The 25,303-nt window shown below is 37.0% G+C and overlaps 1 protein-coding gene across 1 annotated transcript; it reads right to left on the reverse strand.

The window, feature by feature from the left end:
• Positions 1–946: 946 nt before the first annotated feature.
• On the reverse strand, positions 947–23,890 carry UBLCP1 (ubiquitin like domain containing CTD phosphatase 1). Its single transcript, XM_032628428.1, has 11 exons — positions 21,819–23,890; positions 18,580–18,777; positions 17,305–17,396; positions 16,813–16,898; positions 16,616–16,731; positions 15,296–15,394; positions 12,910–12,947; positions 12,250–12,348; positions 9,307–9,423; positions 3,827–3,954; positions 947–2,054 (listed from the first exon to the last, which is right to left on the reverse strand). The coding sequence occupies exons 2-11, from the start codon at positions 18,731–18,733 to the stop codon at positions 2,027–2,029; spliced, it is 957 nt and encodes a 318-aa protein (XP_032484319.1). The 5' UTR covers positions 18,734–18,777; positions 21,819–23,890; the 3' UTR covers positions 947–2,026.
• Between the last annotated feature and the right edge of the window lie 1,413 nt (positions 23,891–25,303).

Raw genomic sequence — 25,303 nt, forward strand, 5'->3', positions numbered from 1 at the left:
TCCCAAAAGACAACCATTTTCCTTTCTATGAATGAAGATCATGTTGCAGTTCCTTACTGTAATGACCTGCTTATCTATTCTTTACCTTTAAAACTGAGTAAATCCTACAGCTATCATTAATCCAGTAACTTGATTTTCATAAAGGACCTGAGGGGCTACCAGGTCTCAAACCTGCCTTCTAAATCAAAGATTTAATGATGTTTCTGCAGTTTTTAGATTAAATATACTTTATTAGGCACTAATTGTTTGAAAGTCTGGAAACATATATATCATAAAACTAATTTGCTATTTCACTAGAACATGCATCTGAATTAAGTCATCTCCTGGTTCTGCTGTGTACGCCACATACATAGAAATAGAGATAGATCTGTTCAATAAATTATGAGACACACAAGACACACTAAAATTCTCACACTCTATGAATGTATTAACCACACAAGGACATGTGATTTCAATAAGCTGACAATGTTCTCCCAGGACTGCTTAATTTAGCATACCTGCTAATAAACTTTGGTTTGGGCACCACCTAATGGCAGGAAATATTTTTTTTTTTAGAACCTACTTTGCTTTGCTTCCTGAGGCTTGCTAATTTTTGCAGTTCAGTTTATACTGATTTAGAAAATGTTTGCTCTTTATCAACCTATATAAATACTTTTAAGTGTTCAGTTTTTTAAAAAGGATAAAGCCTTACCTTGGAATAGTAAACTACTTTTCACACTGGGAAAATGTGCCAATGAAATGCTTTAAAAAATTCTATTCGATCCTTAAATATTTAAATTGAGCCTCATAATTAAGACGTTTTCATTGAATCATCTTAATTAGGGGTTCCCAAACTTTTAAAACCATACACATTTAATTTTTTTCAAGAGACGCCTGCCTGAACCTAGTGTTTGTTTCATGATTCAACAAAGAGGCAAAATATTTGGGATAATACAGAGCAGATAACTGATGTTTTAAGAAAAGGAATTTATTATTTACACCACTGAAATAGTCCCCCGTAAGAACAATACATACCATGTTTATTTGAAAGAACCAGATTCCTTTCAAATAGAAGAACTGTATAAAGCAATACTGTCAACACAAAACAGTGGTCACATTACATATCTGCAGGCAAAAGCATTGCAAATAAATTTCGTTAATCTTATGGCTAGATATTTTTCACTGCAACACAGTGTTTGCACTTAGAGAAGACAGAGCTGGAACAGAACAAAAACTTTTTGTTCATGCTTTTTAGGACTGAACCAGTGATACGCCCCATTTAAAATGTACTGCCTTTAACCGCTTTTAGGGACAACGGTTTTTAGGCAGGAGTGCTTCTACTTGGCCACCACAAAGAAACACACTCTTGTTCCTTAGTTTCATTCCTCACTCTCATGTTTTCTATTTGTCCCACTATGACATATCTGTATCAGAGCAGACGTTTTCCAGTTTTACTCAAAGAACACTGACACACATACACACCAAACTGAGACAGCTCAGAATTTAGAGATGTAGGTAGTGGAGTAATAAGAGAAATTATGTTTATGACAAAGGAATAAGAAAAACTCTTAGTGGTTTTAAGCATACTAAACTAGGTTCCTTACTAAAAACTTTTCTTTTTTTGGTTTTAAAAACAGTAGTTTCAAGGTGGGTTTGGGCTTAGACAACAACACAGTGAGACAAACACACAAGACATACTTATTTCCAAAGTCACAAAATGACATTGTTAAGCATACATTTTTGTCCACTTTCTGTGTGTGTGTGTGTGGGAATAAAACTCAGTACTCTATGTTGGAGAAAATATTTTTCAAGAGTTACAGTATATTCATACAGGGGAAAAAAGGTGGGTTTTTTTGTGTGTTTTTTTGGCGTATTGCTATGATCTTCAAAAAATATAAAATTAAATTTACAAAAAACTGGAAGACCAAGTATAAGCAGTCTGATATTTGCTGCAGTGTCCAGCACTATCATAATGATCTTTAGCATAAAAGCAAAAAGAAGTTCATGGATCTCAAGTATCTTCAATAACTGCCAGTATAGCTTGTAACTACTGTCCTTGCTTCTTTGAGAGATACCTGCAAGAAATAAAATAAGATGTCTAAGCTGTATCACACTAAATTTAACTTAACAATCTAACTCTCCTCCCTAAAGGAAGTTGTTTATTTTAATAACAACACTTTTCAAGGTAAGTAATAACTGTTAATAATCGCTAACACGTGTTGTTTATGTGCCAAGCACTGTTCTAAGTACATGCATTAATTCATTTAGTCCTCACAACAGTTCTGAGTGTTCAGTGAGAACTTATTTCTATTTTACAGTCACAGAGAGGTTAAGCAGTTTGCCCAAGTTCATACAGCAAGAAAGTGGCAGAGTTCAGATTGAAAACAAGGCTCTGGAGGCTACACACTATCACTCCACACTGCCTTACTTCCAAATGTGAAAGCAATATATTAACTAGTATTATAATTTCCCCCCAAAACTCAAAGTTCATTTGAAGATCTTCTTGCATAAAGGTAGTGAGCCAAAGCTGCTAAAGAACTCTGATCAAGAGTGTAAACATGCAAAGATGTTAATTCACCAAGCAAATTTTTCTTCATATTATTTTATAGGAGTCTACCAACAAATTAAAATTTTTACATCTGTATTTCTCACATTTATGAATTACTATATACTCAGAGCTATGGGGGTGGGGAAAGAGTTCTTAAAATCAGGAGACCTGGACAAGTTTTGATGGTAAAACTTGCTCAAACTGTGGCATTTACTATCTCTATGACTAAGTTACACCATCTACAGGAAATGTGGATTAAAAATGCCAGCCTTGGGCTTCCCTGGTGGTGCAGTGGTTGAGAGTCCGACTGCCAATGCAGGGGACACAGGCTCGTGCCCCGGTCCGGGAATATCCCACGTGCTGCGGAGCAGCTGGGCCCGTGAACCATGGCCACTGAGCCTGCACATCCGGAGCCTGTGCTCCGCAATAGGAGAGGCCACAACAGTGAGAGGCCTGCGTACTGCAAAAAAAAAAAAAAAAAAAAAATCCCAGCCTTACCCTCCTAATAGGATTATGAGACTCTAATAAGAAGTATATAAATAAGTATTATGTAGGTATATAAGTACATAAGTATATGCGTGATCTGAAAAGTAAAAAGTGTAATTTGAAAAGCCAAAGTGTTATATTACATGAAGTTTCTTTTGTTGCTGTATTGGTGAAATCAGCTCTTCAAAGATTTACTTCCAAAAAAGTACTTGCAGTACATAATAATCCTGTTCACTTCTCCAGAGGTTTTTCCTGCCTCAAAATCTTGACGTTTACATGCAGTCCATATGTAGATTTGTACTTATGTTTGTGCTCAGAAAAAAAGACTAGAAGACTAGACACCAAGCTGGTAACAGTGGTTATCTTTCATAATCACAAGTAACTGTTTCCCTAAAGGAATAAATTTTCTAATTTTTCTGCTACACAGAGGTTACTTGTAATTTTTAACAGAAAACTTTTTAGTATATTTTATTTTATCCTGACATTAATTTACAGTATGAGAACAGATTCATAAAAGAGTGACCCATTTAATGTCACAAAATAATTAACAGGTAGCATCACAAACATGTACTAGTCTCTTAAATCCTCTCTACTAGAGAAGTATTAAAGATCTTAAGAGATGTGGGTTTATGAACAAGTTAGAGGTTAAGAGAAAGGGAAAAATACTTCCAGGGGAGATGTCACTGGATTAGAAAATAGCTTTAGAATTCACCCATTTTAAACAAAAAATAAGAGTTATGTGTATACCAGAGCTGCCAGACAATTTTTCATTCATTAATGTAAAGAAGAAATGAATAAGCAATTAGCACTTACCTTTCCCAATATTTGTGATTTAGGTCCAAAAAGTCATCTAATTTTGCTATTTCCTTGAGGTACTGGGTTAATTTTAAAAGTTCTTTGTCTTTATCTCGATTTAGGTGTGCTTTCATAAAAGGTCTTATCTATTAGAAAACAAACATTATCCAACACTTCACATTGTAGTAAGAAAACTAGTACAAATCTACACTATTCTATCACTTAAATTACAGTTAATGAGATTAAAATATCACCAAGGCTGTCAATACTAAGAATTACTTCTACATTATCTCACTGACAGTCATGGTATGTTTACAGGAGAAGTTCTTCCACTTAATTTACCTTCTGTTATCTTTTCAGTCTGAACCTCACAACACCAGCTGTCTTATAGCACTTGAACCTAATGTGGCTTCTCTACTTTGCAAAACTGCTTAGACTTTTCCCCCTTCTATCAATCCAGTTGCTTCTTACTAATTAAATAATCTCATTCACATCACTTCATTCATAAAAAGGTACCCAATACATGCTTGATCTACAGGGGAGTGAGATAAATTTTAACACTGATGATTTTCACATCAGTATTTTCTATGAAATTTTTATATAGCTAAAATATTACACATTTGTATAACCTACTTTCACTCACATTTTATAAGCATTTTTATCAGTAAAGTCTCCATTAAAATATTTTTAATTATATGAGTTTTCCCATAAAAATCAGCCATATTTTCTAAATTTTTAAGTTCAATGTATTTTATGATAAAAAGTATTCATTTCAAAAGCATAAAAGTCAGGATGGTGGACAGGGTTGAAGACTATAATTAGTAAGGGATTTTACATCTTGACTTGAATGGTAGTTACATATGTTCTCTGTAAAACAATTTGTTAAACTGCACATTTTATGCACTTTTCTTTATGTTACACTTCCAATAGATTTCTACTTTTTTAAAGACACCAGCTCATCTATATAGCACTCAAGACAGCATTTCAAAAACTTTTAACTAATTTTAGATGAAATAATGTATCTGGGATTTGCTTCAAAATATCAGAGAGGGAAGTAGGTAAGGTATAGAGCAAACATCCATGAATTAACAAGTTGTTTAAACAGGATAATGCATACATGGGGGTTAGTTTATACAATTCAATGTAGTTCTTTTTACGTTTGAACTTTTCCATTATAAAAAATATATATCTTTTAAAAATCACACATATGCCTGTAAGTACTGAATAAATCATTTTAGTAAAGCATTAATATATCCTTATTGTGACTGGGAGAAAATACAAACCGGTCACTTTTACATAGTGACATTTAAAAACAGATGACATTTAATCATTGTCACCTGTTGAGAACAATGAGCCCATAGGAGTCGTTACCATATCTATCAAGAGCAGAGGTTTTAAATATTTTTTTATTTACTTCTCTGTCATTGGAAAAACACACCACCAGCTTGAAACGGACAGAAGAAAATTTTCCCATACGTTCCAGGTTCTATTCACATCAGAACAGTTTAAGGCCAAGGACCTCCACAGCTGTTAGCTGAGCTCTGGCTGAAGGGCACCAATGAGAGCTGTCAGAGTCTGCACAGAAGCAAACTCTTGTAGGAGATCCTAATTCCAAACAGGCAGTGCGGGCAGTGCTGCTTCACAGCAGCAGCAGTGACTGCAGGAGATCAAGAAAACTCTCTGCAGGGACCTGCTTAAGCCCTACAGCTAGGTGTAAATAGGCATGATATCAAAGTGTAGTGAAATGAGTTTCAGCATAATCCTGGGCAATATTGTAATGTTTTAAAGTACTCCCTCATTTAAAAAGATTGTAAAGGCAACATATTGACTTCTAAACTATTAATATACAATGTACCAAAGTGATTCCAAGTATAGAAGCAGGAAGGGATTAGACTGAAAGAGAAAGTACAGAGTCAGTGGCTGGTAAATAAGATTTTCAACCCAAGGCCCTGCTAAGTTACTTTTACTTTCTAAACATTTGGTCTTAAGCATTATTAAATAACAAAACTAAAATACCCCAAAGATTCTGGATCTAAAAGTTAAACTAGTTAAGTGGAAAAAATTCACCTAACTGACTTCAATTGTTTCAGTATAATCACTGTTCCATTCTTCAAGAATGATCTAAGTGATCAGTAGAAGGGCAGACAACATATATTACCACCTCTGTCTCATATCAAAAAACATTTTTAGGAAATTAAGAATGTTTAGATTATCTGCATTCTCTTAAATCACCATTTCCTTAAATAGATAATAAAAGTGAAGTTCAGAGTAACTACTGATTAATCCATGACCAAAATTCAAGTTCCTTTAGTTCAGTACTATATTCATAATTGACAAAGCCTCCTATGTTATATATTTCAAACCTTATGATTAGCAAGCTTATATTAGAAGTTAACTACTTTAAAAATAAGCAGTCTTTAAGATCTCTGTGAAATCTCTGAGGTTTCTACCAGAAACATTATGGAACTGTGATAACAAAACAGAATTTAGAATATTTCACAATTTCAAAACCACTTCTATGTCAATGTGGGCAGATCATTAATTACTACCTTCTTAAAAGAGGCTTTCAAAAGGAGACACGCGAGAGATTACCTGTAGAATGCTTAAAAATACCTCTCCTGAATTAGAATTTTTGGAGGCAGAAACTTACATATTTTTAGGAATTCCTTCAATGATTCTACTGAGTACTCTGCTAAAAAACAAACAAACAAACAACTTGCTCTAAAGTAACATGAAGAACTAGAAGTTTATATCATCAATTCTCTGCATCCAGAGATGAGGAGGGCCCAAATGTTGGCTGGGAAAATAATGTTTCTTCTAAAAACACACATGAAAGTAATAATTTTTTTTTTTAAGTTAAAGCTCTTCTCAAAAATCATTCCCTGTCTCACTTATATGTAGAATCTAAAAACAAAAACAAGAACAAAACACATACATAAAGCCAAGCATACATACAGAGAACATAAAGAACATACTGGTGGTTGCCAGAGGCGGGTGGGTGGGAGAAATGGGTAAAGGGAGTCAAAAGGTACATACCTCCAGTTATAAAATAAATAAGTCATGGGGATGTAAGGTATAGCACAGCAACTATAGTTAACAATACCATATTGCATATTTGAAAATTGCTAAGAGAGCAGATCTTAAACGTTCTCATCAGAAGAAAAAATTCTGTAACTATGTATGGTGACAGATGTTAGTTAATTAGACTTACTGTGGTGATCATTTCACAATATAAACAAATATCAAATCACAAATTATGTTGTATACCTGAAACTAATATTATACCTCAGTTAAAAAAAATTTAATCATTCCTTAAATACCATGACTTTACCTCCTTTCCAGTACAGACACCATTAGTTTCATACAAAATTTGGCTTAGATCAACTGAATCTTTCCTCAAGACTGAAGAACATACTTTTGTACCTTATACCTCGTAAACTACACACAGGAAAAGCACTTCTCCTAAAGCCTCAAACAGAAATCATTTTTAAAGGACAGCATAATCACCAGTCTACCCCAAGTACTTTTCTTCCAAGTCAACAGCTTTTATATTTGTGGCAATTCATTACCTAGATTAATATTCAGTCCCTAAACTATCCTCATTGTACACTAAAGACGACATCAACAGTCTGCATGGAGAGCTTCAAAAATTTAAGCTTCTTCAAGTTTTTCTCTCTTGTCTTTTAAAGTTATCAAGAATTCAGCTGGTAGTGACTTCCCTGGTGGCAGAGTGGTTAAGAATCTGCCTGCCAATGCAGGCGACACAGGTTTAAGCCCTGGTCCGGGAAGATCCCACATGCCGCGTAGCAACTAGACCCGTGTGCCACAACTACTGAGCCTGTGCTCTTGAGCCTGCGAGCCACAACTACTGAGCCCACGTGCCACAACTACTGACGCCCATGCACCTAGAGCCCGTGCTCTGCAATGAGAAGCCACCTCAATAAGAAGCCCACGCACGGCAACAGAGAGTAGCCCCCGCTCACTGCAACTAGAGAAAGCCCGCGCTCAGCAACGAAGACCCAATGCAGCCAAAATAAATTAATTAATTAATTTTTAAAAAAACATTAAAAAAAAGAATTCAGCTGGTGGAAAAGTTCAGGACTGAGATTAAAAGTATCTTAGTATCAGGATTTACACTTCAAATGGAGACTCCATTTGCATTGTACCATAATATAGAGCTATTTTTTCCATTTTCATATTGTATTTACACATAGGCAACCACAGGTACCAGAAATTTTTTTTTTTTGGTACCAGAAATTTTAAGTTTCAAATTTCTCTCTTACCAATTTTATGCTGCTACCAGGGTTAAGTATCACTATGATGCCTATATAAGATTGCATGTGACTTAATGTTAAGATCAACACTGGCCTAGAAACCAAGTTACTTGGGTTCTAACTCAAATTCTATCATTAACCAGTTACAATCATGACCTTGGGCAAGTCATGAACTTTCTGATCCTCAGATTGTTTCTATAAAAGATGACTGAGGTTCCTTCTAGCTCCAGCATTTCATAGTTCTAAGCTCTCCACTTACACTATATGAATTTTCAAAAACCTTTTATTAGTTTCAGTTTAAAAAGGAAAATTAGGGCTTCCCTGGTGACGCAGTGGTTGAAGGTCCGCCTGCCGATGCAGGGGATGCGGGTTCGTGCCCCAGTCCGGGAAGATCCCACATGCCGCGGAGCAGCTGGGCCCGTGAGCCATGGCCGCTGGGCCTGCACGTCCGGAGCCTGTGCTCCGCAACGGGAGAGGCCACAACAGTGAGAGGCCCGCGTACGGCAAAAAAAAAAAAAAAAAAAAAAAAAGGAAAAATACCCTTATTGCCAGCTTTCCAGCTAACTAGAACATCAGAAATTCAAGATTTGTATCTCTAATAGAATGTCTGATGCTTTCATTTTGATGCTAAAAGTCAATGTCAGTAAGCTCATGTTGCTCCACAGAGCTAACTGAAAATAAAACATCTGGATGGGGGCTTCCCGGGTGGTGCAGTGGTTAAGAATCTGCCTGCCAATGCAGGGTACACGGGTTCGAGCCCTGGTCCGGGAAGATCCTGCATGCCACGGAGCAACAAAGCCCATGCACCACAACTACTAAGCCTGTGCTCTAGAGCCCACGAGCCACAACTATGGAGCCCATATGCCACAACTACTGAAGCCTGTGCACCTAGCTGGTGCTCCACAATGAGAAGCCCCCGCTTGCCACAACTAGAGAAAGCCCACACGCAGCAACAAACGCCCAACACAGCCAAAAATAAATAAATAAAATTAATTTATGTAAAAAAAAAAATTAGAAAAAACAAACCATCTGGATGACTTGGTTAACTAAGGAGATACCAAGCAAAAAGAGAGAATGCTCAATTTTATATGAATTTTTCTAAACACTTCAGCTTTTCTTGACAGGATAATACACTACTTCCAAAAATTTATGAAATTCAATAGTGCTAACGTTCTACTACATAATCCAGCATACGTGAGAATAGCAAGTAAAATTATGTCTTACCTTTAGTCCATTCTGTGGGTTCATTAGAAAATTTCTTCCTATGTCGTCAAACATGATGGTGTTTTTTTTGCTGTAAAACTCCGAAAACTTTCCCCATATAACACCAAGTGGCTTTACCTTAGAATAAAAGTTTAGATTAAACTCAAGTTTCATGAACAGTTCATCCTTTCTTAAAAGCAGAAATACTGCAAAATGCCCTGCACAACTATGCCAGAGTGTTCCTTTACCATGAGGCAGTGATGGCTGGCTGTGTGAACAGAACAGAATCAAGATGCAACACACTGTAATGCACAACATATCTCTCAATGTCAACTTCTGAAAGGTCTGTTCATGTCTGATGGAACTAAGCCCATTATAAGACTTCCTATAATTTTAATATGAAGATTCGGGATCAAAAAAAGTAGTTAATTTTTTAAAAATCTAGTATTTGTTTAGATGTCTGCTGAGCATTCACATGTCCCCTCAGGGCTTGAGGTTTCACATGGGGTCTGTTTTCAAAACTAGAAAACCTTAATGACAATGTACCTGGTTCTTTTATTACAATATTTAAATATTTTGTAAAGGAAAAATGGACTTTCTCCTTAGTTCAGTGGTATAGGTGCACAATTTCTAGGGCATCTGATTATTTAACTTCAAAACACCGTAATTTGTAAATTCTTGCTTTTATTTCTGAATTCTTAAAATGAGCCTCCAAAAAGGTAATTTCTCAGTTATTCATATCTATTGATACTTGCATAAATTCTCTGCAAGATCACACAAGAAATAATAGTGATTGCTTGTAGTAAGGAAAGTTAAGTGGCTGGAGGGTCCAGGAGGGAGGAATACTTTCCACTATACACTTTATTTGTGAATCATGTGAATATATTTTACACACTCACAAAAATATTTTAAATACATTAACTTTTAGAAGAAGAAGTACATTTTGCTGAAGGCAGTAGTCTCATTGATGGTAATGTGAGATTATATGATGATGATAATAATTATATGAGATTAAATGGTAGGAAATAAATGGTGACAAGCGTTGTCATTAATTTTAAAATGTTTTTTCTCCTCTATAATTTCTTTTAATACGGAGAAAGCCTTTTTCTTAGTGTCCTCATTACTGCAAAAAATGTTATTCAAATATTTTAATTTCACTAAAATTTTATTTGCCGTATTTGTTTGCACTATTTGTTTACTACTGAAACAAACCCCCCAAATACTTGAAGCCAAATATACAGAAACTGACACAATAAACCAGATTCTTGGTTTTCTTAGCCAACATAAAGCCTCAAAAAATATAAGAGCTTTATGACACCCAGGGTTAGAAATCCTACATCTTCTTAAATAGTGCTGTCATTTTGCAATTAGGTCAAGCACCATATGTTCTCCAAAACATGAGCTACCTTGTTTTCTATTAGGGAAGTAATATTGCTGACTGTAGAAAAAAATCTGAAAACACAAAAAAGCACAAAGGAAAATATTTAATTACCTATAATCCAGTTAGTACCAAAGAATGCAACTAGATATTCTGATATATTTCTCCAGTCTTTCTGATAAACAGCAGCAACCTCAAAGAGTTCACAGATCTTTTGTAAAGCTAAGGGAACCCCTGAACCAAACAAAGGTTAAAAACTACTTTCTAACATTTTGCAAATACTGCTAAAATACTTCTTTCACTTTAATAATGTATCATGAAAATTTTCTGAAGCACTAAATACTGCATCAAATAATTAGCTGCGGGGCTTCCCTGGTGGCGCAGTGGTTGAGAATCTGCCTGCCAATGCAGGGGACATGGGTTCGAGCCCTGGTCTGGGAAGATCCCACATGCTGTGGAGCAACTGGGCCTGTGAGCCACAACTACTGAGCCTGCGTGTCTGGAGCCTGTGCTCCGCAACAAGAGAGGCCATGACAGTGAGAGGCCGTGCACCGCAATGAAGAGTGGCCCCCGCTCGCCACAACTAGAGAAAGCCCTCGCACAGAAACAAAGACCCAACACAGCTAAAAATAAATAAATAATTAATTAATAATAATAATAATTAGCTGCATTCCATTAAATGGACGAACAAAAATGTGTACAGCCAACTCCCTACTGTTGTAGGGATTTGTTATTGAGGATTTCTTTTTATTCCTTTAATTTTTCATTATTATAAACACTCCTGTTTAACACTTCCCAAACTTCTTTTTACTGTTTAGACTTTTTTCATGTACCACTTTAGTAGGTAATAAATTATACTTTTCCTTGATGTACGCAGTATTTCCTTTATTGAAAACTCCACACACACATAATGCTATTCATGACTTTTATGACTTTGACAATTTTAATACTGTCTTCCCTAAGCTTTCCTAGTTTGCTAAGTTCTCCCCAATTCCTATTAGTCTGTGTTTCCAAAAGGTACGGACCATGTCTCCCCATCTCTTTATTCCCAACAGTGCCCATTACAGGGCCTTGCAGATCGCAGAAGTTCATAATATGACTAGTTACTTGACACGTAAACAAAGTGAAGAACCTTAATCTTTTTAGCCCAACTCTTTCTTGATGGTTCTTATTGCTTTCTCTAGGGCTTCACATACATAACCCCAAAGTACATGCACCATGATATACCTGCTTTTATTTATCAGTTTCATAGAGGGCAGGGCAAGTGTGTCCTGGTCTGTTTCTAGTATCTTCCTTGACAACATTATTTTTTCACACCTACTCTGTCTTTAGCAACACTGCGCTGTTATCATCACGGGACAATTAACCATGACCTTTCTTGACAGTCCTTCCTCAAGATCCTTAACTTTGTCACTAAAATTCATATCTGTTAACCTGAAATACATCTTATGTCAAAACTCAACTGATACTTTATTATCCACTCAGATGTATTTCTAAACACTGTGTAGTTTATTCCATCAATATAAATATAAAAGTACACCAGAAAACAAGCAAGTCTTTAAATAAAAAGTAAAATGACTTCTTACATCTATTAATCCTCTCCTTGGAGTATGCACTGTTATCATAGCAGCACTGTCCAACATGAAGGTAATCTTGTAATTTGCATTTGTACTCACTCCCAGCTCCTATAAATATAAATATTCATGTGGTTAAAATATAATAATGTGGAAAATCCCAGGCTTTATGAAAAGTCCAGCTATAATTTCCCATAATGCCAACTTTCTACCCCCTGGCTACCACACCTCGCTCAACGACTAACAAGCATTTTAGTTTCACGAAGCGAAATCGATAAATGATAGTCCAAAGAACCCTAGTCTATTTAGCTCTAAAATGAGGGGCCCTTTTCAATGTACTACCAGAAACAGGTTACTTCCCAATTTAACATTTAGAAGAGCATCACTCCTTTAAATATCACACACCAGAGAAAAGAAGGAAAAGAAAGTATTAGCGTAAAATGGGAGAAAGAGGAGAGGAAGCTTTGCTGTACTTTTTCTTGAAAAAGACATAGGTAATCAATGCAAACCACCATTAAGCAGACTTTAAACACACCTCTAACTCCTGATACTGGCATTTGTTTTGCTACTAAATGCCCTCCAATGACAATGAAATTAATTCAATTCGGAATTTTCTAAAAAGACAAATGCAGTTTCAAAACGTTCTTAAATGGATTGTTTTCTAACACTTACTTTCATTTTAGCTTCAATCCACTTCATATTTGTTGCAGCTAAAACATGAGGAATGATAACACAATATGTATGAAAAGCTTGAATTTCATTTAAAAAATCTTTCTTCTGTATAAATTAGTTAAGTTTTCTAAGCAAGACTATAAGTTCAAATACATCACAAATTATCCCTAGCATATTTATGGTAAATTCCTTTTAACTGTTTATAAAAATAAACTTATTTTAGTGTGTCTTCAAGACAATAACATTTAAACAACTTTTATCTAAAAGGTAAGGTAACCAATGCTCAAAAGAACTCTGAACCTAGGAATTCATAAATCAAGACCTAACCACCCTTTTAAAAACAGCCCTAATACTGTTCTCTATCAGTTCTAAACTTGAATTTCGGGTGCCTGGATCTCCATTTTCTTCTGCGTTCCTACTGCCAGGCAACACACAGGTATATATGTCAATATAAGCAGATTAATGTTATGTGTCAAAAGTTTATGTTGAAGACTGCTAGGCTGAAGACTGTCGAAAAATGCTAATGAAAATTAGCATTTTGCCAGGCTCAGCAAACTTAGTGCTCATTGAATCCAGCAGCTTTTAACAAGAAGTCTGAGGCAACTAAATTCACAAACCCTATCTATGTCACGTTCCTGCTCACTGTCACACACCAACCACTTCTGAGATCACTGATAAAAACTCAAACTTCAGTTTTATGTGCCCTACTCATCTCAAGTTATTGGACTAAACTATATAGGTATTACAAAGTAAAATGTTTAAAAATGGAAAAAGGAGTTCAATTATTTAAAGTGTATATATGAGTGTGTGTATTATTATTTTAAGGGCAAAGAGGTAGCTGAGTCCTCAAAATAAAAATCTTTAGCACAAAAAAAAAAAAAAAAAAAAAAAAAAAAAAAAAAAAAATCTTTAGCACACATACAAGAACCAAAATTACCTTACATGCAAAACTGGTCAGTTGAACTAAAATTTTAGGGAGTGATGTATCTACAACGACAACAATCAGGCAACAGGGAAAAACAATTTTTTTAATTCAGTATACATTTTGGGACTATAATCCCCAGATGAAAAACAGAAAGATTTACAGCTAATAAAAAAGAGTTTCTAATTATTAAGAAACTATTACATGTCAGACATGTTACTAGTTGCTTTACCAATATTTTATTCTTACAACTACCCTGTAATGTAGATTTATTTATCTTCATTTCTCAGATGAGGAAGCTAAGGCTCAGAGCAATTAACTGACCTGCCTAGTGTCACAAAGTAAGGTCAGAGCCAGGATTAAAACCCTAGTCTATTTAGCTCCAAAATGAGGTGCCCTTCTCAACATACTACCATGAAATTTATTTTAAAAAAAAAATTTATTTTAAGCATATGATTGTAAAATGTCCTCAAAGTCCCTAAGTCTACTCTAATAACATTTAGAGGATAAACTTTTTTCTCAAATGTCGTCTCAGATGTCAGAGTTGCTGAACAAAAACCTATTTCCCAGAAGGCTTTCTCCTCTGTATCTTAAAAACCAGAAAATTATGTATTTAACTATGTATTGAATTGTAATGGCTATGTACGCATAATAACACTAAACTATTGAGATACTCTGATAATAAAAGAAAATACAAAGGAAATTTACAAACTGCAGAACAACTATGTGGCCTCTCATCAAAAATCTAGTACGATTACCATCCTTAGGGATTTTATTTAATTCACAATTAGGATAGCTCTTTTCTGCTTATGACATTGCCAAGACGTAACTTTAAATGTCTGTGGGAAGGTGAGATGTAAATCAATACACTCCCCTTCCCTTTTCAGAAGGTCGTACCACAAAAAGATTGTCACCTGAACTAAACAGTGCGTTCAGTAATGTAGTAAATTTACTTTTTGGAGCAAACTCACTGTTACCGTAGACTTTTAAGTTCCTGGAATGGCAGACCACAAGCTGAGTAACACTGCTTTAGCCCATTTATTAATTTTCCTTGAGTAAATTCATATTGCCTTTATTTCTGAACTACATCACTGTAAAATTTTTTTAAATACATATCTTTCTCCAAGTGTTTTGAGACTAGAGTGATGAAGAAAGGAGAAAGCAACAATATACTAAAGCATCAAAGATTCTACAGCAAAGATCAGAAAGAAAAGATCCTAATCAAGGTGGGGTCTTGTGAAAATAAGGCCATTTTTTTTTCACACCATAATCTACTCTCTTCCTATATTTAATTATTTCAGTGGTATTTGGCAAATGCACATAAGTTTATATTGTGATGCAAGAAAGTCAAACATGCTTCATCAGAAATTTGCAAAATATAAAATTTAAGTCACATTTTATAAAGCAGAGTAATATAAGGAACAACTTATTTTCATGGAAATCTAAACAAGAAATATAGCTTACACCAAATAACAATGTCATAATCCTCATATGCAGATGTTAGGAATTCATGAAGATATGGCCGCATTAATTCTACCCCAGTCTCTGCACAAGACCTATGGTCTAAAAGAAAATCAGTTAGAGACGATGATTAGTTTATTATCATGGACAAGTACCTAATATCAATTAAACTTCTGAAATGTAATATAAACACTCAAATGCAAACTACTTCAGACTAACTTACATCAGCTGACAAAGGGATGTCTTCAAAACACACAATTCAATATTCTTGCAATCCAATTTTAATTGATCAATTCTGTTCAATTTGCAAAGACCAATATCCAGAATTCAGGCTTATATAATAAACAGTAAATTTTTTTCTCATCTAATCTCTAAAACGTAGATGTTATTTTAGGATATGAAAAACAAACTAGGGCCACATATACTCACATTTTAGCCGTTTACCTACCAAATATAATCATATTTCACCAAAATAACAGGTTTGATTAAGTTAATCAAATTTTTTTAAAAATTTACGCTAACTTACGACATGTACTTAAAGTTAAGGATTAGAGGTAAATAAATCCATTCTAATATCAGGAGCTAACTAATCATTTCTGGCAATATTAGAGGATGAAAGAACAAATTTCTTTTTTTGTTGACATGAAATTTTAAATTCAAGAATCTGCCTTAGGGCTTCCCTGATGGCGCAGCGGTTGAGAGTCCGCCTGCTGATGCAGGGGACACGGGTTCGTGCCTTGGTCCGGGAAGATCCCACATGCCGCGGAGCGGCTAGGCCCGAGCCATGGCCACCGAGCCTGCGCTCCACAATGGGAGAGGCCACAACAGTGAGAGGCCCGCGTACCGCAAAAAAAAAAAAAAAAAAAAAAAAGAATCTGCCTTGAACATAATTAAATAGAAAACCAGGAATAAAATATCAAAAATGATTTTTAAATAATCATAAAATGTTAAGTGTTAATCAATAGGGAATCACTTGATTAAATTATCACACATCCATAAACTAGAAAAGCGCCTGACCAAAAAATACATATATTTAACTCACAATGAATGTTAAATGACTGTGATGTTCAATATATCATTAAGTAAACATAAAAAGGACATACATACAAACACCCTGGAAGATGCACATAAAAATATGAGTGGTCATCTTTGGATCTTGGGATTACGGATGACTTCTTTTTTCCCTTACAATAAAATGATTTACTTTTAAAATAAAAAGAAAAGCTTTCAAATATTTCATATTGCAAGGGAAAAACAAACAAATAAAAGGGGAAAATGCCATTGTGGATAACAGAAGATAGAGCACAGTTTTAGCTGACTTACCAAATAATGTATAATCAACATCTAGCACCAAAAGTTTTTTCCCTTCCCTGGGAGGATTCAAAACTTCCACTTTGTACTCTTTTACTCTGCGGGAAATTTTCAGTAGGTTTTCCTCCCTAACGAAAAATAAGATCAGATGAAATATTCACTTGTTCTCAAATTACAACCAATTTCCTTTGATGATGAAAAGTACTCACCTATTTTCTACTTCAACTACTTCATCTTCAATATCAAAGTCGTTAATAACATCATCATTGTCAGGAGGTGGACCTAAGACATCTTCCTATTAAGATGAAAAATAGTTTTGTTTGGCCATATTATCATTAACATAACAAATACATTCATAGCATAAAAAACAAATAAGAGGTACGATTTGAGTCCAAGAGTCTTGCAAGCACACACTACGGGAAGACTTCCACATTTTATATTTTGTTATATATGTTCACTGGGCAGATTTACCATGTTAAATTTGACCATTAGCACTACTACTACACTTACATCTAGCTATACACTAACAAATTTCCCAGTATTTGGTTTCTGCTGAGTTAATAACACATTCATTGTGCAGCTTTTACTTTTCACTGACTGCTAAACTGACAATTTTACCACAATTAAAACTATGATACAACAGTGTGCTATAAACCATAATATCTTCAAAGGGACAAATGGTAACAAAAGTAAACATTTACCAAGCTCTCCTCACGAGTTCCCATCATCATGATTTTAGTATTTGGTTTCAGTTTGAGAGCTCCAAGCTTAACATCATTTTCTGCAGGTTTGCCTACAATACAAGCAAATGACTGTTTTCTCACTAAAGTTCAGGTGCTGGTTTCACTATCCCATTACATTTTTAAAACCCTAACATTAAAAGGTTTGGTACAGATTCCACAGCAAGTTTTTTTCCTTAAATTAACAAACTGTTACTGCTGAATTAGCAATTTCTAACACACTAAGAAGTAGTGATTAACACAAGGTTGGAATTTTTCCCCAACTCTTAGAGGAACACCTTTAATTCAACTAACTAAACAAAATAAATTCATGTTTTATTCTGTTGTTCAAGATTAAGATGACTGTTTTCCAGAAAGTCCTGAAAATTGAGTGCCTGAGATAACTGTACATTTACTGCTACTCAGAACTCACCATTCAATGATAAGACAAACACCGTGAAAATGCCTTTTAACTGAATGTGAACACTGCCTATAATTTACAAATCATTAATACTTTCGAAACAGAAAAGATAATTTGGGGAGAGTAAAAGGCCCAAACTGTAATGAAAAGGCTGTGCTAGAAGACAGATACTAGAAATTACACTGGGGGCTTCCCTGGTGGTCCAGTGGTAAAGAATCCGCCTTACAATGCAGGGGACGCGGGTTCGATCCCTGGTCAGGGAACTAAGATCCCACATGCCACGGGGCAACTAAGCCCGCGCGCCACAACAACTGAGCTCGTGCGCCTCAACTAGAGCCCGCATGCTACAAACTACAGAGCCCATGCACTCTGGAGCCTGCGCGCCACAACTAAAGAAAACCCGCACACCAAAACTAGAAAGAAGCCCACACACCACAAAGAAAGATCCCGCATGCCTCAACGAAGATCCCGAGTGCCGCAACTAAGACCCGACCCCGACACAGCCAAAAAAAAATTTAATTAAATAAATAAATAATACATAAGTCTTAAAAAAAAAAAGAAAGAAAGAAAGAAATTACACTGTTTACCTGGGACTTCCGTGTCACAGGTTTAACAAGCAAACATCAACTGTCAGAGGAAATCAAAAGTAATCTTAATAGTGGTGGTATTTTCAGGTATCCTTAAATATTCTTACTTGTACCATCAAAAAAAATTTAGGGATATCCCTATCAAAGAAATCTCCAAGGGGAAAGACTTATTAAAGTGAACAGGTAATAGCTAATATAAAGATTCATAAATATATCAATGCAATAAATTTGAAGAAGGGAGAAAATTACCTTTAACTTTGAGTCCAAGTAACTTCTGGCGTTCTGGTAGCACTCCCGTAAGGGTCTTGAGAAACTGTTTGAGATCTAGCACAGTATCATCTTCTGAAAGTGTGGTCACTGAATATTCCTGTCCACCCCATTTTACAATGATAGGAAGAGCCATCCTTGAAACATACGATGAGGCAGCTTTTGTTCAGAAAAAGATACCTAGAAAGAAAGGCATATACAAGTTAAAATAGATATATCAAAGATGTATGTAAACTTGCAACTTTAAGTTTTATAAACTGTGTCATTTGAGTCCTATTTTACAACTGGATGATAGAGAAACAGGATTTTCTACTTACAGAAATGTTTTCGGAATGCCAAAAGTTATCAGGAGTCAAAGTTAAAATTCTCCCACCCTCTCAATTTTTGGCTTGAAGTTACAACTTCCTAATATTCTATCAGATTCTCCTTGTTCAAGTGGAAAGCTGCAATAAATGAGCTAACTATTCCTCCCTCTCTGATCAGGTTTATGCTACTGGCAAGTTCCTCCATGATGGACCGTCCACGTTCATTTACCATTTGCAATGTAGGACAGTGAGTTGTTAAGAGCATAAACTCTAGAGACAGATTACCTGGGTTCAGAGGTCAGCTCTCCCACTTATTAGCTATTTAACCTTGGAAAGCTAACTGACTCTTAGTGCCTAGGTTTCCTCATCTGTAAAACATGGATGCTAATACTGCCTAATTCTCAGGGTTCTTAAGAGGAATAAATTAATTTTTGTAAGTCACATACTACCTGGCACATAGTAAGCTCTAAACAAGTAAGTACTGGTTACATAAGTTGTTTTAAAAACTAGAACTGAAGTGTTCCAGGCACTGCGCTAAATAGTAAATGGCCATTATTTGTTTCATATTTAATACACTGGACAGGTTTTACTCAATCTCCTTTAACAAGGTTGTTTGATAAGAACTGTCCCTCTTTTACAATTAAGGAAATAGGGGTTCAGAGAGGTTATGTAATCTGCTCATTGGCACATAGCTGATAACAGAACAAGTCTTCTGACTAAATCTCATTTTCTTCCCTTACACAACTGTCTCTCTTGAATTGCACCTACAGGAGTTAAGGCACCAAATATCAGTAAATACAAAACCCACAGGCACAGATATAAGTACACAAAGATTATATAGCAGCTGCCACTCATCAACAATAGCATGTAGGTCTCCTCCCCCCATAAAGCTTTCTACCAGTTTTCATAAGTTGGTTCCCCCAACAGGTCAGAGAACTAGATTTTCTAATCTCAAAGTAGTGGTATTTCCAAATGCTGTCATATATTTAATACAACATTTGACTTCACTCTTCAAGTATTACAACCAACTGCAAGAAAGAAGGCAAATTATAAATCTTAACATGCAAACGTAATTTGAAAATTTAAGATGTCTTCAACATGCCCATTAGAAAAGACCACCATAAATTCACTTACATTTATTCTATGTTTACAACCTGCTCTACTAAAACTTTAAAGAAGGTGTGTTACTTTAGGGCAATGTATTCTATTTGGAGAGAACTTGCTCTAACAAACCTTATAATCCTCAATAAAAAGCCAAATGGCCCTTTTGAGTCAAACTGAGATATTTAAATATTATTTTTCTGTGAGAAGTGGAAATAAAACTGAAAATTTACAAGAGCTAGGAATGCAAATAGCACTAATACAGCATACTGTGTTGGGCAGAGCAGAACATGTGAAGTGAGATCACCTGAAGTCTAGGTAAGCATGGACAAGTCACTGCACCTCTAGACCAGTGTTCGCAAAGTGTGGTCCCCAGACCATCCAACAGCATTGACCCCACGTGGTAACTTGTTGGGAATGTAACTGCGTCTGGAGAGAAGAGACCTAGCAATTTGGGTTTTAACAATCTCTGTCTCCCCCTCCCCCCATCTCTGAGGCATGCTAAAGTGAGAGCCAGCGCTCTAGGCTCTTCAATTTTCTCAGCCTTAAAAAAAAATGTGCCAGATGGCATGGGCTCTATGTGCTTAGTAAAGCAGTATACAAATATCATCACCCATGCCACAAGTGGGATCTCCAAGTTGACAATTGCTCTAAAGGACCAAGCACAACAAAACAAACACCATAAAAAATTTTACCGCATAAAGTCCTTAAAACTGTTTTTCAAAGTTACTGAACCTCATTCCTTCAATATTCAGATCATTAACAACAATGGAGCAATGCAATGCAAATGCATGAGTCATTTTATGTTTTCACATTTAGCCTTCATTCTTACACAATTTTAATGTTTTGTATCACTGCGGACCCTATCAGATTTATAAACTGAAAAATGATTTTAGGGGTAAATGTGGCAATCAAACCCGAACAAGTAAGCAAGGAGCACACCTTTATGGTGAAACTACAGTCAAGAACGGCTGTTTGGGTAAATTCTTCTACCTAACATACAGTGGTGACTTGCCCAGTCAGGGCAGGAATGTTTACTTGACAAGAATAGTGTTAATCCCTGCGATAACAGCCGTGACATCACTTTGTATACTATAAAAAGCAATACGAATGGTGGTGAAGATAGGAAAATGATAACATGCTCAACAACTTAATTGAATAATCTCATTTAATCTTCACAATCCTAAACTGACAACTACTGTCTTCATTATACAGACTAGAAAATTGAAAAAGAGGAAAAACAAATTGCCCGAGACCACACAACTAAAAAGTAGCAAAGGCGGTTAATTTGAAAGTAACAGCAGCAAAAGTTAACACCTTGGGAATTGAGGGGAGGGAGTTAAATTTAACCACGCCCAGTAAAGGGTAACTGTTGAAGTACTGTCAACAGCAGCAGGGCAGCAGCAACTGCGAGGGAGTGCAGAGGAAAGAGCTGTGGGAAGTAACTGGTATGAGACAGCACAGAAGGCAGGCAGAGACCCCAAAACCCGAGAGGGCCGGGATCCGTTCAACAGGGAGGAGGGAGAGACGGACAAACCCCAGAAGAGAGAGGAATAAAGGTTTGGGGACGCAAAATCCACTGAGGCGCCGGAAGCCCTCCACCTAGGCGACGAGGCTGGATGGGAGGGCGTCGGCCCCTGTGAAGAGCCGGCCGGGGCCGGAGGCCTGGGCCGCGAACCTGGGCAGCCGCGGGCGGGGCCCTCACGAGCAGCCACCAGCCCGCCCGCCCGGCCACAGTGGAGGCCGGGTCTTGAGGACAGCAAAGCTGCGGTCCCCCAGCCCCACGGCGCGCCGGGGTGCCCCGCGTCCCCTCACCTGGAGCGCGGCAGAACCGGCAGGAGTGGACGCAGGAACCGACCGCAGCGGAATCCAAGGCGACCGGAAGTGAGAGGCGGGCACCGGAACCGGCTAACGAACCGGAAGTTAGGGTTTGAAACGGAAGCGCGCCGGAGAGCGGAAGGACGCTTCCCTTGTTTCTCTCCGGGCAACGATGTTACGTAGACGTTGCCAGGGACTTCCTCACCGCGACGAGGGAACCAGGCCTTTCCGAGAATGTGACCGCTGTACGGATGCCTGCGAGTCTTGAATGGCTTCCGTCCCTCGCCTGTTCTGCGCATGCGTCCGCTGGCGGGTTTTGAGTTGGGCAAGCCCTGCCGGGGATATGACGTCTCTGGTATTGTTTCTCCAAAGTCGGAGCTGGAGTCGGTGCACTGACTTCCCTAGGTGTGCTGAGATCTTCCTGGGACTCGGGCCTAAAACTTGTGTGGCTTTTTCATGTTCCGACTGAGGCCTGAAAGGTGATATTTGAGGTCTGAAGACTTGAGAACTCTACCTGGCACCAGGGGCCACCAACACTAGTAATTTCAGGAGTTTAGAATTCTACCCGTTTTATCCAATGGAAGAGGAAACAGGATCGTCAGGGAAGGGGCAAGCCCAAGTCTCAGAGAACCAAGGAAGCAAATCTCATGAGAGCTGCATCGAGATTACTGTAGTCTTGTATCGAATTAGTCTCCACCCGCCCGTTCCCAGGTCCATTCCATCTTCCTGCAGAATGCTAAGAAAGCCAATTACAAACCCTGACAAAAGAATTCCAGGGTTTAATGGAAATTCGGAGCAGCGAACTCCCAACGTGCATCACTTTATGATAGTCAAGAAAAAGAAGTTAATAATTGCCTACTAGATTGTTGTATGTGGCGGCAAACAAAACTTACGTTTTGAAAAGGAAGGGAAAGGGAGAAAATAATATTGGCCCTAAGTATGCACTAGGTCCTTGAATTACTTGTATTTTTCCTTCTAGTTGACAGCAGTGTCACTGATCCATGTTTCCCTTTTGGCTGTCATGGAATGGAAGCAAAGAGCCAAGTTTTGTGTCTTAACAGTTTTTTAGTTAAGACAAACTATTTTACGTTTTCCTTCCCTCTTTTGGTAATTTTTATTGCGCTAGCAATGTATGAGTATCTGCTCATTTTTAAAAATGAAACGTATTTTCAGTAACAAGTATTCCCGCTATCCTTCAAACAATGGGAAACGGAAAACCCAAAGTTAAAAGAATTTGTACAAAAGTCACACATTAGCAGTCTAGCCAAAGAGATGGCCAAAAGACAAGGGACTGGACTCCAGAATGAATTTTCTTTCACACCAATCTCTTTTTTGCTTTGTTCACGTGCCAAACAGCTTCTTGGCGACTTTATATTCTTGCTGTTGTGGTTAGAGAAACTTGTTTTTGTTAACAGAACGGAGAACTAAAACATTTTTAAGCTTCACTAATTCTAAACAACAGGATACATAAGGAGATTCCTTTTAATCATGGAATAGCCATTGTACAAAGAGTCTGATGATAAGTCTAGAGTGTAAATAATTTAATAATTACAAATTATCTAGCCAAGTGTTGAACAGTAGTATTTCTCAGAGAATAATGGTAGCAGAGACTTACCAGATGATTTTAAGTTATGCCCAAATCTCAGTTCCTCCAAGTCCATTTCTAGACTTGGTCCATTTACCAGATGATTTTAAGTTATCTTATGCCTATATTTCAGTTCCTTCAAGTCCATTTATATTTAACTAAACATTCATTAAATCAAAAATAATGTTAAGAAAACACTTGGAGTGGATTGAAAGATAACATTGAATAAAAGAACTGGACTCGTGATAACTAGGAATGTATATAAAGTGGACCTAAAAGGGGACTCAGAGCCACTCACAACTTCCAATAAGAGAAAAATTAAACGTCTGCCTCCTGTTGCTCACTAGAGCCTTTTTCTAATGTGTGGAGGATGATATACTTGTGCTTCACTCATACTTCTCTGCAGCAACTAAAGGTGCCTGGGAATTCCTGCATAGGGTTTTGATAGGTTGTCACATCTAAGTGATTAAAAGAAATGTGGAACAATTTCAAAAAATCAGATGGTACGGGCTTCCCTGGTGGCGCAGTGGTTGAGAGTCCGCCTGCCGATGCGGGGGACATGCAGGACACCCGTGCCCCTGTCCGGGAAGTTCCCACATGCCGCAGAGTGGCTGGGCCCGTGAGCCATGGCCGCTGAGCCTGCGCGTCCGGAGCCTGTGCTCTGCAACGGGAGAGGCCACAACAGTGAGAGGCCCGCGTACCGCAAAAAAAAAAAAAAATCGGATGGTAAACTGCTGATACCACTGTGCCCATGTTTGGATTGGAAGACAAAAGGACATTCCTGCACCCCAGACAGAAAGCTACCACCCCTCTGCATGTATCTTCATCTTCCCCTGACTTCTTTAGTTCATTCCCTTTCTCAGGCCGTTTTCTTCCTGTCCTTCCAGTTGAAAAACAATCCTCTTTCTAATTTCTTTTTTTTTTTATTTAGTGCACTACAGCACTTTGTTTCTCTCTTTTAATGTTTATACCCTTGTTTTTTCCCTGACTGCAATTAGCTAAAAATGTTTAGAATCTACCCCATAGAACAGACTCTGCGGGCCCTTAACTCACCCTGGCCAGTGAACTACTGCCTTTCTCTATTCATCTTGCTTTCCCAAACGACTACTTAAAACGTCAACTCTCTTCCAACCTCAGATCTTCCAGTTTACATCCTTGCTTTTGGCAGATGACATTGTCTCATATTTTGTTAAGAAAATAGAAAGTCTCAAAGAGGAATTGCCTGAACTTCAGACCTCCAAATCTACAAACTAAGTTATATCTGCACTTGTCCTCACTTCTTTTGCTTGTTTCAATGCGGCAATTTTTCCTTCTACCCGAAGTCAACCCTTATATTTGTGCTCTGGCTCCTTCCCTCTCAGGAAACTTTGTATAAATCCAGTATCCCTCTCTCTTGCTCTTGTATTTTTAACCTCTTTCTCTCTACAGGCTCATTTCCATCAATGATAAACATGCTACAGTATCTTGCTGTCATAACTACTATCCTTTCTTTTCACAGTTGGGCATTTCAAAGCATTGTTTGCATTTGTCTAAACTTGACATAATCTGTAATTGTCTATTTCAGACAATTTGTTTAGTGACAATCTTTTACTATACTGTAAGCTTTGTGAGGAAACAGACCATGTCTGCTCTATTCACCACTGTATCCTCAGAGCATAGCATGATGTTGGCTAAAGCAGGTACTCAATACATATTTGCAAATGGATGAATAATGGATGAATAGAATGTAGAGAATAGAGAGATTATATAATAATGCATATTATACATATAATAACATCGGTGATTTATAATGATTATAATTTGTAATTGACTCTGGTTGCGCAGGAAATTTCTGAAATACACACCAAATGTTAACAGTTCATGGCACCATAGGATGCACTCAGTAAGTATTTGTTAA

Source organism: Phocoena sinus, chromosome 3, assembly GCF_008692025.1.
Source record: "Phocoena sinus isolate mPhoSin1 chromosome 3, mPhoSin1.pri, whole genome shotgun sequence".
NCBI lineage: Eukaryota > Metazoa > Chordata > Mammalia > Artiodactyla > Phocoenidae > Phocoena > Phocoena sinus.

Excerpts from the sequence above, each read along its gene's own strand:
- UBLCP1 (XM_032628428.1), bottom strand. The coding sequence starts at position 18,733 with ATGGCTCTTCCTATCATTGTAAAATGGGGTGGACAGGAATATTCAGTG. Across the intron at positions 16,899-17,304 it reads GAACTCGTGAGGAGAGCTTG|GAAGATGTCTTAGGTCCACC; the intron begins GTAAATGTTTAC and ends TCATCTTAATAG. Across the intron at positions 12,349-12,909 it reads GGATTGAAGCTAAAATGAAA|GAGCTGGGAGTGAGTACAAA; the intron begins GTAAGTGTTAGA and ends TTATATTTATAG.